The sequence below is a fragment of the Haliotis rufescens genome, unplaced genomic scaffold (assembly GCF_023055435.1).
Source record: "Haliotis rufescens isolate VD_foot unplaced genomic scaffold, xgHalRufe1.0.p SCAF_20, whole genome shotgun sequence".
Lineage (NCBI taxonomy): Eukaryota > Metazoa > Mollusca > Gastropoda > Lepetellida > Haliotidae > Haliotis > Haliotis rufescens.
In genome coordinates this window covers 7,699,454-7,718,100 of record NW_025963891.1, presented here as the reverse complement: position 1 = coordinate 7,718,100, position 18,647 = coordinate 7,699,454, and the positions used below count along the sequence as shown (strand labels likewise).

The window sequence follows — 18,647 nt, the reverse complement described above, 5'->3', positions numbered from 1 at the left end:
TGTGCTTAAAGCAAATGCTTGTCATGCCAAAACCCGGGTTTGACTCCCACATAGGTGCAATGTGTGAAGGCCATTTCTGGTGTCCCCTGCCTTGATACTGATGGAATATTGCTGAAAGCGGCATACTCATTCTGTCCTGAGTACGATTCTACAGAGCTATTAGCACTATTCCAACAAATCAAGGCAAGGACACCTTCAATGGCGCAACAACGGCCCTGCAAATGACCCAACAGTTGGTGTCGATGAGCCAAAAAACCCACCAACAACCAGCACCTGGACAAACAACAGTGAAACTTCAGTGAATCTACTCACACATCCAGTCAGCTGTTCCATCAGTTTAGCTGTGGCATCCTTGACAGCCTTGGCATTGTTGACAGAGCCCCTGACGATGACGGTGGTGACGTACATGCGGGGGCGTTGTTTGAGGCTGACCTGTACATTGTAGGTTTGTTGGAGGGACTGGATGGCAGGGGAGGAGGCGTCTGGCAGTGGGTGCAGCATCCCCGACACCGGCAGCTCAAACATAAACACTAGTGGCAGCAACTCCTGTGACAAACAAGACGGTCATCATCAACACAAAAATTGCATCAACACCGATCCAGCATGTGCACTTTGTTTGTTGTTTAACATCGCACTCAGCAATATTACAGCTAAGTGATGGCGGTCTGTAAATAATTGAGTTTGGACCAGACAATCCAGTGACTGACATCATGAGCATCGATCTATTGATATAGAATGACAACTGATATACGATGACATGCATCAACCAAGTCAGCGAGCCTGACCACCCAATCCCAATATACGCCTCTTACGGCAAGCATGGGTTGCTGAAGACCTATTCTAACCCAGATCTTCATGGGTCATGTGCACAAAATCTAGAACATATGGGACAATATTGGTAGAACCTGGCAAATATGGATGACTTTATATGCATGGATGGTCACACACAAGGCTAACTCATGTTATATGACACTTGCCTGTAAAAAAACCCAAGATCAGACAAGCCAGTGATTGGATATGAGTAAGATCCATGTCATTCTGACCATCCGATTCATTTGGTCGCCTCTTGTGACCAGCATAGTTTGCTAGGGGTCAAATCTAACCCGGAATCCCAACAAGGACCGTGACAATACCTACATATGTATGAGGAATGAGGGAGGTGAAATGGGATTCAACAATGTGTTCAAGATTATTGTCCTAGTCAGTTTTATAGCCTACTGAGATATAAATGCCAAAGTTTAACAGAGATACCCTTCTCAGACTCACTGTACTGACTCAGCACCAATCAGTCCTTGTCGTATCCCCTATGCCTAGCGCCAGGCATGATAACAACAAGTACCATCTTTTTACATCGGCTGGTATGATGCAGCCACCTTCCGCTCTCCAGACAGACACTCTATCCATTCAACCACAGAGGCAGTGCATGACTAAGTAAATGAGTCTTGTTGTGTAGCCTGTGCTGCATGTGTGTTCAGGACGGTCAGGTCAGTGGTTCATAGTTCATAGCTAGCCTCTGTGTCACCAGTGGCTTTGATTACTCATTAAAAGTGAGTTCACCTATAACCTGGGGATGCTTGATAGAAGGGCATGTGACTAACACCATACATGATGATCCAAGGATCGTCATCACATCATTCGCTATTACTTGAGATCCCCATAGAAGCATTGTCAGGGTCTGGGCCTGGCCCAGGTGGGGGTGTCACAGAACTCCATCATCTCTACTACTGTGCAAGCATTGTTCAATGGTGATGGGTGATGATGGCACAGACAAAATGCCACCACAAACCTCATTCTTGTCTCATGTCTAATTGTATTAGCCCTGGCATTCACGCTGACAAGGGATGCTTGTGTAAGTCTTAAATGACAGAAAAAAGCTATGACAACTTCCACATGGAAGATATCCAAATTACACTATCTCAGATCAGCAAGAGCTTTTAGAATCCATTAAAATACAGATTTAATAGAAATTATTTCCGGGAGCACATAAACAGTATTTTATCAGGCCACCATATCATCAGAGCACAGTAAATGAAGCCATTAAATGACTGAACCAGATTCTATGAAGGTGATTAATTTAATACATTGTATCCAATAACCAATGAAGAAAAAAGAATGAAGCAACAAAGTTCAGCTGTTTGTAAAGAGGTATTGAGAACCTAATGGAAGAAGAAAACACTGGATTAAATCCTAATCAAAAATGGCTTTGACTTCGAACATGAAACAATCAGTAGAAATGTAGAAATGTAAGCCAGAGTAGTTATAGCCTATCAAGTTGCTACTGGGTCAACATGGGTGAGAGAAAGGGGCAATCCCCAGACCTAAACTGAGGGGAATCCCCCTACTTGCTGTGAGGCTCCAGATGGGGGGCTAGTTGTTCTTGATATTCTTTCTTAATTGCAAGGAGCCTTAAAAAAAAGTGTGTTTATCTTTTCTTTCTTTCTTGTTCTGCTTGTTTTTCAGCAGCAATGTACATCATACTCTACGTCAGTAGTGATTATAGATATAATGGCCATGTTGTCTGATGGTTGTTTGTTGTTTAATGCCGCACTCAGCAATATTCAAGCTATATGACGGTGGTCTGTAAATAATCGAATCTGGACCAGATTATCCAGTGATTGACATCATGAGCATCGATCTACGCAGTTGGGATACGATGACATGTATCAACCTAGTCAGCGAGCCAGATCCACCCGATCCCGTTAGTCTCCTCTGAAGCAAGCTTGTAGCCAATATGACCATGTACATGTGATCAAGTGAGTGAACAGTGTTTTACTGCAACTGGTTTTTGACCAAACTGCAGTAAGTATTTATGAATCGGCTATCATTCATATATAAATCAAACTTCTAATATTATACTACATATATATGTTTTTTTTACAGAAAAAAATGTCCCCATGCAAACATACCCCAGCGTTAGATCCAGTGACGCAAATCATCAGTCATTTACTGGCAGTTATAAATGTACTATAACAGCCCTTACTCATAATGATTGTGATTTTTCTGATCTTGATTACATACAGAATACAGTGTGTGGTGATACAAATAACTGCATAAAATAACAAATAGTAGGTGCAAGATTTGATCTGTTTAATTCCAGTCGTAATGTAGAGTTATGTCCCCTAGGCATGCCAGGAGCTGATATCCTCGATATGCTATGATCATGACCCACTACATGATCACTACACCCATCTCAAGTAATAGATGTCTATGACCTTCATCACTGCAGGCATTCCTCCCACATGAATAACTAAACATAATTGTTACAAACAGCATTAAACCCAATTCACTCACTCATTCACTCACTCACTCACTCACAACAAACAAGCAAAAGTGAGTGAATGAGTTGGGTGTAAAGCCACTTTTAACAGTATTCCAGTTATATCATGGCATGTCAGCTTAATGAGGATGGAGAGCCCAAAGTGATGCAGGTCTCAAACGTTTACCACTTCGGTGAAACCCACAAGCACAGGTATGGCGCTGACAAACCTTGAAACATAATCGGGGTGAACTGAGATTCGAAAATACACAATTATAGGTTTCTGGCGTGCCCAAGGGACACAACTCTGCACAGCGAATTGGGGCGCCTTAGATAACTGGGCCACCCATGCCACCAACAAACCAAAGATTCATTCTGACCTTTTAGCAACATATTGAATTTACTGCTAACAAAGGACAATACAGTCAAGTCTCGTTAATCCGACACTCATTTATTCGACACAAATCATGAGATTTAATCAGTTCAATTTAGACCCGTTAATCCGACAGTCTCGCACTCTGACTCCGACACACCTAATTTGCATCGAATTGCTGAAATCACTCATCAATCAGTCTCGTTAATCCGACACGGTGATCAGCGTACTCCGTGGTCATCTGCCCGTGAGTACACAGCCCCGTGTTTTGATGGGAGACGAGTCGGCGAGAAGCTGAATATTTCAACGGCTGTAGTGGTTAAACTTTAGTGGTTGCATGATTAGAAAACATATTCCGCTGACAATATGAATATTTCATTTTTCATTTTTCAACGTTTCGTGTCGTTATCTATCGTGTAGTTGTCCAATTTTCGATCACGACCGTATATACTACCTAATTCCTTTATCCGACATACTCGTTAATCGGACATAATCATATATGCAACCAACACTTTTGACTCCATAACATCTGACGATGATTAACATACAACCATAAACATGTTTCTTTCTATGTAAAAAATGATATACATGCTGCAAATAAATGCCTGATGTACTTACAAAAGATTGACTATATGTTATTGTCCTTCATCCACTTGTCAATGTCATCCAAACATATTTGCTGGTAATGCCTCATACTAGACTGGCATTAAGTCCCAGAAATAAAGTTCTATTTTTAAACAATTTACACTCCACTACATATAAAATACAATCCAAAAGGAGCCCACAACAATCCTTCGTTTCAGTCCTAGAGCCGAGGCAATCTAGACTTGCCAAATCATTCTAGACTTGAGTTGGACTCCTTTTTTAATATATTCTCTGGGGTCTGGTAGCTCGTACCTATAGTCTCAAGCAGCCATACTGTTAATTACAGCAATAAGCCCATGTCGATTTACCCTGGTTCTACTTGGGGCTGACATGGCAGGTCCCCCCCCCCCCCACCCCCCACTCCCAACACACACATACTGATGTTGTCACAAGCAATTGTCAGGAGCAGCAGGAACACTGGCAACCAGACATGACAAATTGGCCAGTTGGAAATCATGCAGTGCTCCACGTGATCAACTCCAAGTTTTATCAACTTGGATGTTTTTGGGGAAAATCCAAATCATTATACACTTCTTGAGCGGCTGTGTACAAAAACACTTGAGTGTATACGGCTATTAGCAGCTCCCAAGTGCAATGTCTGTCAGAATTTTGAAAGTGGTCCAATTATAATGATATTTGGTTAACCCTATGGGTGTTTTATATATCAAAGTTCAAAAACCAAAAAAGAATTATCTGACTATCATGAAAGATTTGAATTCTGTGATAACATCAACTGAGAGTATGAGTATGCCCATGCTGTAGCTGCTACAAATAAGTCCAGACTTTTACCACTATTATAATGCTAGCCCACTGAGATACCTTACTGCAGTTTAACATGGATACTCAGAATATACTGATTCCGAGCTGACCACCAGTCCTTGGTTTTCTTCCCTTTACTGTTGTGTGCCAGGCCAGGTAACAACATGCACAATCTTTTAACATATGATGACAATTAAGAGGTGTTGGAAGCTAGTATGCTGACAATTAAGAGGTGTTGGAAGCTAGTATGCTGACAATTAAGAGGTGTTGGAAGCAAGTATGCTGACAATTTAGCTGAACTGAAAGCTAGCATGTTGACAATTTAACTGTTTTGAAAGTTAGTATGTTGACAATTTAACTGTTTAGAAAGTTAGTATGCTGACAATTTAGCTGAATTGAAAGCTAGCATGTTGACAATTTAGCTGAACTGAAAGTTAGCATGTTGACAATTTAACTGTTTAGAAAGTTAGTATGCTGACAATTTAGCTGAACTGAAAGCTAGCATGTTGACAATTTAACTGTTTTGAAAGTTAGTATGTTGACAATTTAACTGTTTAGAAAGTTAGTATGCTGACAATTTAGCTGAACTGAAAGCTAGCATGTTGACAATTTAGCTGAACTGAAAGTTAGCATGTTGACAATTTAACTGTTTAGAAAGTTAGTATGCTGACAATTTAGCTGGATTGAAAGCTAGTATGTTGACAATTTAGCTGAACTGAAAGCTAGTATGTTGACAATTTAGCTGAATTGAAAGCTAGTATGTTGACAATTTAGCTGAACTGAAAGCTAGCATGTTGACAATTTAGCTGAACTGAAAGTTAGTATGTTGACAATTTAACTGTTTAGAAAGTTAGTATGCTGACAATTTAGCTGAATTGAAAGCTAGCATGTTGACAATTTAGCTGAACTGAAAGTTAGCATGTTGACAATTTAACTGTTTAGAAAGTTAGTATGCTGACAATTTAGCTGAATTGAAAGCTAGTATGTTGACAATTTAGCTGAACTGAAAGCTAGTATGTTGACAATTTAGCTGAATTGAAAGCTAGTATGTTGACAATTTAGCTGAACTGAAAGCTAGTATGTTGACAATTTAGCTGAATTGAAAGCTAGTATGTTGACAATTTAGCTGAATTGAAAGCTAGTATGTTGACAATTTAGCTGAATTAAAAGCTAGTATGTTGACATATTAACTGTTTTGAAAGTTAGTATGCTGACAATTTAGCTGAACTGAAAGCTAGCATGTTGACAATTTAGCTGAACTGAAAGTTAGTATGTTGACAATTTAGCTGAACTGAAAGTTAGTATGCTGACAATTTAGCTGAACTGAAAGTTAGTATGCTGACAATTTAGCTGAATTGAAAGCTAGTATGTTGACATATTAACTGTTTTGAAAGTTAGTATGCTGACAATTTAGCTGAATTGAAAGCTAGTATGTTGACAATTGAACTGTTTTGTAAGTTAGTATGCTGACAATTTAGCTGTTGAAAGCTAGTATGTTGACAATTTAGCTGTTTTGAAAGTTAGTATGCTGACAATTTAACTGTTTTGAAAGCTATTATGCTGACAGTTTAGCTGTTTTGAAAGTTAGTATGTTGACAATTTAGCTGTTTTAAGCTAGTATGCTGACAATTTAACTATTTTGAAAGCTAGTATGCTGACAATTTAACTGTTTTGAAAGCTATTATGCTGACAATTTAGCTGATTTGAAAGTTAGTATGTTGACAATTTAGCTGTTTTAAGCTAGTATGCTGACAATTTAACTGTTTTGAAAGCTAGTATGCTGAAAATTTAGCTATTTTGAAAGCTAGCATGCTGACAATTTAGCTGTTTTAAAAGTTAATATGCTGAAAATATAGCTGTTGAAAGCTAGTATGTTGACAATTTAGCTGTTTTGAAAGCTATTATGCTGACAATTTAGCTTTTTTGAAAGTTAGTATGCTGGCAATGTAGCTGTTTTAAAAGTTAGTATGCTGAAAATATAGCTGTTGAAAGCTAGTATGTTGACAATTTAGCTGTTTTGAAAGTTAGTATGTTGACAATTTAGCTGTTTTAAGCTAGTATGCTGACAATTTAACTATTTTGAAAGCTAGTATGCTGAAAATATAGCTGTTGAAAGCTAGTATGTTGACAATTTAGCTGTTTTGAAAGCTATTATGCTGACAATTTAGCTTTTTTGAAAGTTAGTATGCTGGCAATGTAGCTGTTTTAAAAGTTAGTATGCTGAAAATATAGCTGTTGAAAGCTAGTATGTTGACAATTTAGCTGTTTTGAAAGTTAGTATGTTGACAATTTAGCTGTTTTAAGCTAGTATGCTGACAATTTAACTATTTTGAAAGCTAGTATGCTGACAATTTAACTGTTTTGAAAGCTATTATGCTGACAATTTAGCTGATTTGAAAGTTAGTATGTTGACAATTTAGCTGTTTTAAGCTAGTATGCTGACAATTTAACTGTTTTGAAAGCTAGTATGCTGAAAATTTAGCTGTTATGAAAGCTAGCATGCTGACAATTTAGCTGTTTTAAAAGTTAGTATGCTGAAAATATAGCTGTTGAAAGCTAGTATGTTGACAATTTAGCTGTTTTGAAAGCTATTATGCTGACAATTTAGCTTTTTTGAAAGTTAGTATGCTGGCAATGTAGCTGTTTTGAAAGCTAGTAAGCTGAAAATTTAGCTGTTTTGAAAGCTAGCATGCTGTCAAATCATTTGTATTTCAAGTCAGTATATGCAAACAACTCAACTGTATGCTCGATTATATGCCAAAACAGCTTTCATAGGGCATAAAAGGCAAATCAGTGAGAAATATGATATGAAAGGATCAATCAAAACTCGGCATTTTTGAAAAGGGTAATAATATCAAGCCCTACCACTAGCACCAGCCCTACTAATAGCACCAGCCCAACCACCAGCCCTACCACTACCACCAGCCCTACCACTACCACCAGCCCTACCACTAGCCCTACCACTACCACCAGCCCTACCACCAGCCCTACCACTACCACCAGCCCTACCTCTAGCACCAGCCCTACCACTACCACCAGCCCTACCACTACCACCAGCCCTACCATCAGCCCTACCTCTAGCACCAGCCCTACCACTAGCCCTACCACTACCACCAGCCCTACCACTACCACCAGCCCTACCACCAGCCCTACCTCTAGCACCAGCCCTACCACTACCACCAGCCCTACCACTAGCCCTACCACTACCACCAGCCCTACCACTACCACCAGCCCTACCACTAGCACCAGCCCTACCACTAGCACCAGCCCAACCACTAGCACCAGCCCTACCACTAGCACCAGCCCTACCACTACCACCAGCCCTCCCTCTAGCACCAGCCCTACCACTACCACCAGCCCTACCACTAGCACCAGCCCTACAACTACCACCAGCCCTACCACTAGCACCAGCCCTACCACTACCACCAGCCCTACCACTAGCACCAGCCCTACCACTAGCACCAGCCCAACCACTACCACCAGCCCTACCACTACCACCAGCCCTACCACTACCACCAGCCCTACCATCAGCCCTACCACTAGCACCAGCCCTACCACTAGCCCTACCACTACCACCAGCCCTACCACTACCACCAGCCCTACCACTACCACCAGCCCTACCACTACCACCAGCCCTACCACTAGCACCAGCCCTACCACCAGCCCTACCACTAGCACCAGCCCTACCTCTACCACCAGCCCTACCTCTACCACCAGCCCTACCACTAGCACCAGCCCTACCACTAGCACCAGCCCAACCACTAGCATCAGCCCTACCACTACCACCAGCCCTACCTCTAGCACCAGCCCTACCACTAGCCCTACCACTACCACCAGCCCTACCACTACCACCAGCCCTACCACTACCACCAGCCCTACCACTACCACCAGCCCTACCTCTAGCACCAGCCCTACCACTAGCACCAGCCCTACCACCAGCCCTACCACTAGCACCAGCCCTACCTCTACCACCAGCCCTACCACTAGCACCAGCCCTACCACTACCACCAGCCCTACCACTAGCACCAGCCCTACCACTACCACCAGCCCTACCACTACCACCAGCCCTACTACTACCACCAGCCCTACCACTAGCACCAGCCCTACCACTAGCACCAGCCCCACCACTAGCACCAGCCCCACCACTAGCACCAGCCCTACCACTAGCACCAGCCCTACCACTAGCACCAGCCCCACCACTAGCACCAGCCCCACCACTACCACCAGCCCAACCACTACCACCAGCCCTACCACTACCACCAGCCCTACCACTACCACCAGCCCTACCACTACCACCAGCCCTACCACTACCACCAGCCCTACCACTACCACCAGCCCTACCACTAGCACCAGCCCTACCTCTAGCACCAGCCCTACCACTAGCACCAGCCCTACCACTACCACCAGCCCTACCACTAGCACCAGCCCTACCACTACCACCAGCCCTACCACTACCACCAGCCCTACCACTACCACCAGCCCTACCACTAGCACCAGCCCTACCACTAGCACCAGCCCCACCACTAGCACCAGCCCCACCACTAGCACCAGCCCTACCACTAGCACCAGCCCTACCACTAGCACCAGCCCCACCACTAGCACCAGCCCCACCACTACCACCAGCCCAACCACTACCACCAGCCCTACCACTACCACCAGCCCTACCACTACCACCAGCCCTACCACTAGCACCAGCCCTACCACTACCACCAGCCCTACCACTAGCCCTACCACTACCACCAGCCCTACCACTACCACCAGCCCTACCACTACCACCAGCCCTACCACTAGCCCTACCACTAGCACCAGCCCTACCACTAGCATCAGCTCTACCACTAGCACCATCACCAGCCCTACCACTACCACCAGCACCAGCCCTACCACTAGCACCAGCACCAGCCCTACCACTACCACCAGCACCAGCACCAGCACCAGCACCAGCACCCGCACCAGCCAATCACACAATTTGTACATAAAGTAAGTGTTTGTTTGTTGCCTGACACCTAACTTCAAATGAGCTGTGTGTGAAATTACCTAAGAAATCATTGAGACACAAGGACATGTTTATACTCATCTCCTCTGTCTTCAACAAAGTATTTAAACAAGCAGGTCATATAAATCCATTACATATCTAAATTTAAACCTGAAGAAATAGTCCTAGAGTAGATGGCAATTGGCCATACAAGGTGTCAGTATACAAGTGCCCACATTGCCTTGTAACTCAACTGAAAAGCCACAATGTACCAACCTATTTCAAGGGCCTTAGCAATAAAACTGTTAAATAGCAATGTTTAATACACCAAAGCAAGGATAACCCCCTGTGTTTTGCCTTCAGTCAGTAGCTACACCTGGTTAAGACAGACAGAACCGAGTCCACTAAAGGAATAACCATTTGATATTCTGGGGGGAGATTGTTTTTTTTTAACAAAATACATTTCTTCTTGAATATGCTGAAAATAAATGCCCGTTCCGAATATTAAATTGATGTTTCCTATCAAAAGCTTCGTGGGTTGTGTCTATGTTTAACATACTGACATTCACCATACTACAATATGTATGTAGAGGCAAAGGTGTTAGCATAAATTATTTACAATCATTTGTCGTGAAGGGTTTAATCTGCTCTTTTCAAATGGCAGCTTGCGGGTTAACATATACAAGTCCATCACTAGCTCGTTACTTACCCTTATCTGGGCACGCGCTGATTCTACACCTCCAGGCTGACCTGCTATAGACACCTGAAACATAGATATACAACACTGTAACATTGGTATATATGTACCTGCACACATATATATATAAATATAACATACCTATGTAAAACTGGCATTATTACAAGCAGACATGCTCGCACGCATGTTGCTATATAAGTAAAATCTTGAATGCAATGTTAAACCCAGCTTACCTCACACACAGGCATTATTTGCATGCATTATTTGACCATTGTACACATACCAGCTACAGACAGATTATATTTGTATTTGAGCTAAAAACACCAGAAAGGCATACATACCAGCAAAAAAGCTGATATTTGCTGTAAATTCTACATGCTGCTTTTAGCACTATTCCAGTCATATAAACCAAACCTGGTTCTTCGGAAAGAAGAGCAATCACTTTAACCACTCGGCTTCCCCACTATTCCTGATATTTGTTTAAGTATATAGACCTGTTATAAAGAATAAACCACTTAAAGATTACACATACAATTTCTGAAAGAAATACTGATGCTTCCTACAGTATGCCCGATATAAACATATATATTTTTACCTGCAAAAGATTTTGTTTGCTTGTATAATGCACCATAATGCAATGTTCCAGCCATGATTTTTATATAATGTAAACATAAACAGAAAATAATGTAGTCTGGATCAGACAACAAACCGGTCATTGATATACCAGTAACGTCCCACACACTCAGTGACAAGAAATTCAGCAAGTATTTTTTTTATTTTGTTTCAGCAAAATCAGCCCAAAGACATAACTTTGTTTAACTTGGCATATATAACATTAACAAATTGTCACTTGGCTTAAAATTCCATGTTAACATACATATGATAGAGATTGTTGTTAGGTAAAACGTGATACAAAGCTATAATGTGCTGACAGACAACTAGTAAGGAGAAATGAGACATAAACAATGACCTAATGCTTAGAATGAACATAATCTATCAGGGTATTGCTAAATTGTGAGTCGTGAGTTTGTTCTTCAATTTTTCAAATTTATCTTTCACATCAGCTACTTGCTTTCAAACTGGTTACTGTAGATGAATATGTTACATTTTATCATTAATCTCCATCAGATTTAACTCCAACATAAAGGTCTTTCTGTCATTTGTTTCCCCAACTGTCCTGTCCACTTATCTTGATCAAGGTGAGGTGAGGTGAGGTGAGGTGAGGTGAGGTGAGGTGAAGTGAGGTGAGATGAATGGGGTTTAACATCGCACCAAGATTATTGCACTTATATAGTAACGTGCATCAACGTGTGTGTGGCTGCTTGTACTAGCTCGGACTGATGCTGATTTATAATGCTAGCACACTGAGATACCATGCCGCAATTTAACATGAACACCCCACTCAGACACAGTAAACTGAATCCGAGCCAACCAGTCCCCTTAATGCCGAGCGCCGGACAGGGTAACAAGTACCATCTTTTAACTTCTTTTGGTATGATGTGGCCGGGGATCGAACCACCAATCTTCTACTCTCCAGACAGACACTCTATCCACTCAACCACAGAGGCAATGCATGAATAAGTACCTTATTCGACGTAATAAGCACCTGGTTCTAATAAGCGCCCACGGCGATATATATACTAATATGGTCAGGTCAGTGGTTCATAGTTCATAGTTCGTAGATTATCTTGATGAAACCTGTTTCCTGTATTGTATGCATAATGCATAAATAGTCCCAATGAACAATGCACAGAATGAAATCTTCCAACTTTTTATAAAAAATTTCAAGTCATGACTCTCAAATTGCAAGTCACAATCCACAATCTCAATCTATCAGACTGATTGTATGCTAGATACAAGCTTCCTTCCTTCCATGACTACTGGACATAAATATAAATGCAGAGCCCCATCAGAGCCTGGGAATCCTTGTGTAACCTGCAAGTTGAACAAGCAGGTATACTGATGAAAAGATGCCATGTTTATAGCAGGTAATCAAGATGGGGCCTGTCAGCATCATCTCCACTGCTTATCGACATTCACAACTTGTTTACTTTCACACACACTACAGAGCTGTTCACATTTTTCTATCATGTCTGAAGAAATAACGATTTGTGATCTGGAGTTATCCCGTGTCATTTTTCTGTAACATGTTTATGGCTCATTGCCGGCCAGTAGACAGCCCCATTGTGGGTGCACATTCCTCTGTACAGAGCCTCCTCTGTGGAGTTGCAAGGTGGAGGACCTTCACTACCAGCACATCTCCTATACAGACATGTTCAGCATATCTGAATAAAACACTGCTGATATAAGTGAGGTGAGGTATATAACGACGTGCAAACTCGTGTGTGCTTGTGGCTGCTTGTACTAGTCTGAATTAGTGCCGATTTTATAGCGCTAGCCCACTGAGATACCATGCAGCAGTTTAGCATGAATACCCCACTAAGACACAGTATACTGACTCCGAGCTGACCAGTCCTTGTTTTAGCCCCTTAATGCCGAGCGCCAGGCAGGGTAACAACAAGTACCACCTTTTAACGTCTTTCGGTATGACGTGACCGGGGATTGAGCCTCGGCCTTCAGCTCTCCGGGTGACCGCTCTGCCACTAGACCACAGAGGCAGCCTGCTGATATAGGACAACCACTCCTCAACCACTGGATATAGTCAATGCATGATATTCCACACAAATAATAACCATTATCAGTCTTGTCCCTGTTGCTCTACTCTACATACTCCAATCTGCAACTTAATCCACTTGCCTGAAGCCTGAGTCTAGTAAAATTCTGTCTGGTCCAGTAAGTTCAGAAATATTAGTCCACATATAATAACACTAACATTGACTGAAAATGATGCTGCGGGCCAAATTCGGACTTGCAGCCTCAAACATTTTTGGGACAGACTGCATACCCTAGTCAGTATTTACACTAAACTTACCACATATAGCACAATGCTCAGACATTCATACCCCATCTCATTGACATGTCACTTCTACAAATCTCTCTGATCTTGTGTGATGCTGGGAAGAACACAACCATCTACCCATTACACAAACTCAAATCTCTAACCCCAATACCCCTCCCCTGTGCAATGCCTCCTATTGTCAATACAAGAGGGGTTAACATCATGCCATCCATCCCCACCCACTGCATTATCAGTTTATCCATGTCCCTCTTGAGCATCTTTAACCCTCACCCTATGACCTGCCCCCTCATAAAACTCCTTTGGGTTTTTTCTGCATGACATCTCTGTTTCAACGTGGCCAATGGAAGAGACTCCTGAATGTCAGCTGGTTATATCCACCAACAAATCTAATTGGCCTTTTCTATATGAACTGATGTACCTGATTGCTCTTCTCAATATACACCAACATACCTGATTGCTCTTCTCAATATACACCAACATACCTGATTGCTCTTCTCTAAATACACCAACATACCTGATTGCTCTTCTCAATATACATACACCAACATACCTGATTGCTCTTCTCTAAATACACCAACATTCCTGATTGCTCTTCTCTAAATACACCAACATTCCTGATTGCTCTTCTCTATATACACCGACATACCTGATTGCTCTTCTCAACATACACCAACATACCTGATTCTTCTTCTCTGTATACACCAACATACCTGATTCTTCTTCTCTATATACACCAACATACCTGATTGCTCTTCTCTATATACACCAACATACCTGACTGCTCTTCTCTATATACACCGACATACCTGATTGCTCTTCTCTCTATACACCAACATACCTGATTGCTCTTCTCTATACACACCGACATACCTGATTGCTCTTCTCTATATACACCGACATACCTGATTGCTCTTCTCTACATACACCGACATACCTGATTGCTCTTCTCCTGGACACTGCTGCCTCTATTGGAATCAGGGAAGTGGATGTGACAACCGGTATCCTGCATCACCTTCTTGATGTTGTTGCCTCCCTTGCCGATGACATGGGAGTGCTCCGTGTGTGACACATCCATCTTCAGTGTCACACGGTTGCTCTGAAACAGTGAAAACAAAATTCTGTATCTATCCCTTGTCAGTCGTTCCATTTGGGATTCCAGGCAGAACTTGAGCCAGCAACCCATGTCTTTCATAAGAGACCAGTAAAAATTACCAATTCAATATAAAAATTACCTATACAACATCAACTTTCCTATACAAGAGATGCATATACTTATATATAATTTTGTGTACACATATGCACTGGTTATAACTTATTGTTTCATATTTCCTGTGCATGAGACCCATGAAGATCCAGATTAGAAAAGGTCTTCAGCAACCCATGCTTGCCGTAAAAGGCAACTATGCTTGTCGTAAGAGGCGACTTACGGGATCGAGTGGTCAGGCTCGCTGACTTGATTGGTGCATGTCATCGTATCCCAATTGTGTGGATCAATGCTCATGATATCAATCACTGGATTGTCTAGTCCATACTCGATTAATTAGAGACCACCGGCATATAGCTGGAATATTCCTGAGTGGGCGTTAAACAACAAACAAACCTGTGCACGATGCATAGGACCATGTGCCACAAATCATTGCTAGCAATCACTGATTTACCAGACTGTTATTGATAAACTGTTATGACCTTGAAGATACAGCTGACCTTGTTACCACAGAGTAAACTAACAATCACCATACTTAAGAAAACAATTCTTTGTTTACTTCTTATTTGACAAAAACCAAACGATGATGAACTTGTTTCCTTCTTGAAAACAGAAACAGAGTGAGTGAGTGAGTATGGTTTTACGCCGCTTTTAGCAATATTCCAGCAATATCACGGCAGGGGACACCAGAAATGGACTTCACACATTGTACCCATGTCGGGAATCGAACCCGGGTCTTCGGCGTGACGTGCCACTAGGCTACTTGACCGCCCCAACAGAAACAGCTCAGGTCGTTAGTATTAATCACTTATATGTATTTGGTGTCACAACTGTGTTATAGTTGTAGATGAACTCACAGATTTATGAGTTAGTGATTACCTGCACAATTAAGTATATATTCAAATATATATCAACTAAATATCTTATGTTATAACCTACTTGTACAGTTATAGCAAGTACATGTGAATGTATGTCCGTAAGTTTGATGTGAGTGCTAGATGTATCTGGGTAAGTGCAGGTGTACGAGCACTGTATGGACGGAGAGGGAGACGACGCCATCTTTGAAGAGCCGCAAGAAACACCAACACTCACTTATACTCATGTATCATGAAGAGCCAATAAACTATTTCTCTAGTAGAAGTAAGTAACTATTTACTAGTGGAGTGTGACTACAACTAAGTGCTGGAGGAGAACAGTACATAGGACGTTGTGAGGATTTTCCCACCTATATCGCACGAGTTGTAGTCTATGGGTGATATTAGGGGAACAACTAATTATTATATAGTTGACAGTGAAGAGGACTTCTGTTGAAAATCTGAAAGATTAGTTTAGTGTGATTGCAGCAAAAATAAAGTACTAATGGCAATAACATAATAGAGGTAGAGGATTCATTATAGAGTTTTCTGCATACTTAATTATTCCTTATGCAGATGTGTCATGGCGACGTAATTGTTATAATTCCTAACGTACGTACGTATGTATGTATGTATGTATGTATGTACATGTTGTATGTATGTTCTTTATAACCATATAATTGTAATAATATGTTTTGTATCCATGTATCTTGATGTATGGTACAGATATGTGCATTACTAGATGGATGTAATATAAGTGCTATCTATTAATAAAAGTGAAATGCTTATTTTACAAAATTTAAAGAATAACTGTCACAGATTGTACATATTTATTAGATTCTATTATATATTTTCTTAAGTTGTAATTCCATTGTTTAAGGTTGACGTACAAACAAACATACCTATTGGCTACCCCTACCGGCCAAAACTTAGCACTGTTACATTTGTTTATACATCAAATGTAACTTTTTATGTCTTCTTAATCAAATCCTTTCTATTTTCACAGGTTCAAACACAGGATAATTGCTATGACTTTAACTGCATGTACCCCCCAGGTGCAACACAGCCAGTTACAGAGCTCCATTTAATACATATCTCCAGCGCCAATTATTGACCCAAATGATCATATGTAGTAAACACCCTGTACAAAAGATTGAAAAGAAAAATGAACGGCAAAGAAGTTTTTGACGCGATCTAGGACAAGGTGTGACGAGCGAGGAAATGAAAAGGATATATTCCCAGTTCAGCCATAAAGGAGTCACGGGCTGTGTAGAGTTATAAGCGGAATAATGGCCCGTTAGTACACCCAACTTTGTCTGTGGTAGGCTAATACTTCGCTTCTTCCACTGCTTGCAACTTAACAAAGCCTGTCATACCTTCGTGTCTGTATTGCCTCTGTTCAATGATAACAGGCAGCGTCATTCACAAGCACAGAGACACATTACTGACCCTATAGAAGTATTACCAGCATAGTGTGCAAAACCAGCCTTCATATTCATTGCAAGTTTCAGAGTGTTTTGTTTTGCTTCAACAAGTACATACAACCTGGAATTATCAAACGGAATCATAAAAGTTTCGTGATATCGAGAAGTAATTCTATGGCCTCTTTTCTTACTTAGTCTGTTTACCTATGTTCCCTCAGAGCATAGATTTGTGATCCAAATCTAAAAAGAATTTTCATTTATTTACATTTTTTAATTTTTTTTTAACAGTTGACAGGGTAGGGGGGTGGGGGGCAGAGTACATGTCAAAGAATTACTTTGCTTCCTATACTGATGTACAACTGAGGTTTTTTTCTTTTCTGACTCAATGGTAAAAAAAAGAATGCTCAAACTATAAAATTTATCTAACATTTGAAAAACTTTGGAATGGTGACTCCGTAAAACAAGTCTCTACAAACATGTGCCTAATTTGTTATTTCTATTCCGATCATTGATGCATTATTCTGTCATAAACATAATTAGAAAACTTTCTATTTTGAAAACTACAGTTCCACTGGTAACATGTCTACAGTAAGAAGGTACACAATCAGATGCCTCCAGTCCTCCAGATTCCAGTCGCTCAGGATAGAGATCACTCCCAAATATCATCTCACCTTGATAGTCCAAGTCATTTTCATTTTATTGGGGAACCAACTTGTAGGGTCCCACAAAAGGGAGGGTTTCAAACACTGGCACACACATCCACAGAGAAGGTAGGTATATCCTTATCCAAAGAAGCAGGTGTATCCAAATGAGTACAATCTCCACCTCTTTCTTCCTTGTTTGGAAATAAATATTTCCCTCCCAACAGGTAATATCCAATATGGTAGATGGTCAGGCAGCACAATATCCTATGTGATCTACAGTTCGGTCCAATCTCACTCAAAAAACCAGGTGAAATACACACTTGTCAATATCATTCCCCTTCAGACATGTCCATGTCTCTTCCTGAGTGGCGGCTGACATATCAAGGCACACCACATTCTATTGTGTGTATTGGACAATCAGTGCTCCTCATGAAAATACAGAACTCTCCCCACACAAACACAGCGTTGTGAATCCACTTCAACACGGCTACTCACACACAACAATCACAAAGCTTTACACAATCGCAATCAAGCTGCCTTCTCCGACTTATCCAACACAGGTATGCCGAACACACCTTTCAGCTTTCGACAAAATATATTCTATAGTCCCAAGGAGATTAATCTTACATTTAGTTTGATTCGGCCATTCAAAAACCATGGTTGGAAGTGTGCGTTAGTTTACCCTGTCACAACATGGTCCATTCTTATCTGTGATTTCACATATCTCAATGCTTGGCTGGTTGACTAGAGGTCCTGTTAGTCAGCAGGAAACACCAGTAACATAGGCTGACACCTCTAGTCCACTCCACATTGACACGAAAAAGCACAACTTGTACAAAGCCGGACAAGCCTTCAATTAAACACTGGTAACATGTCTATTCAAGTTGTAAATATCTCAC

The 18,647-nt window shown here is 41.3% G+C and overlaps 1 protein-coding gene across 2 annotated transcripts in view; it reads right to left on the bottom strand.

The window, feature by feature from the left end:
* The window catches only part of LOC124129076 (protein bicaudal C homolog 1-B-like), a 153,064-nt gene that overhangs the window by 53,699 nt on the left and 80,718 nt on the right, over positions 1-18,647 (bottom strand). Inside the window, exons 1-4 of one of the 2 annotated variants that reach the window (XM_048400811.1) lie at positions 17,776-18,543; positions 14,557-14,718; positions 10,715-10,768; positions 313-546 (exon numbers count right to left, since the gene is read on the bottom strand). In XM_048400811.1, the coding sequence (XP_048256768.1) occupies positions 313-546; positions 10,715-10,768; positions 14,557-14,718; positions 17,776-17,799 (474 nt within the window). In that variant the 5' untranslated portion in view covers positions 17,800-18,543. Of the gene's footprint in view, positions 1-312; positions 547-10,714; positions 10,769-14,556; positions 14,719-17,775; positions 18,544-18,647 lie in introns of those variants that run through there. The other variant, XM_048400810.1, reaches the window with a different exon arrangement.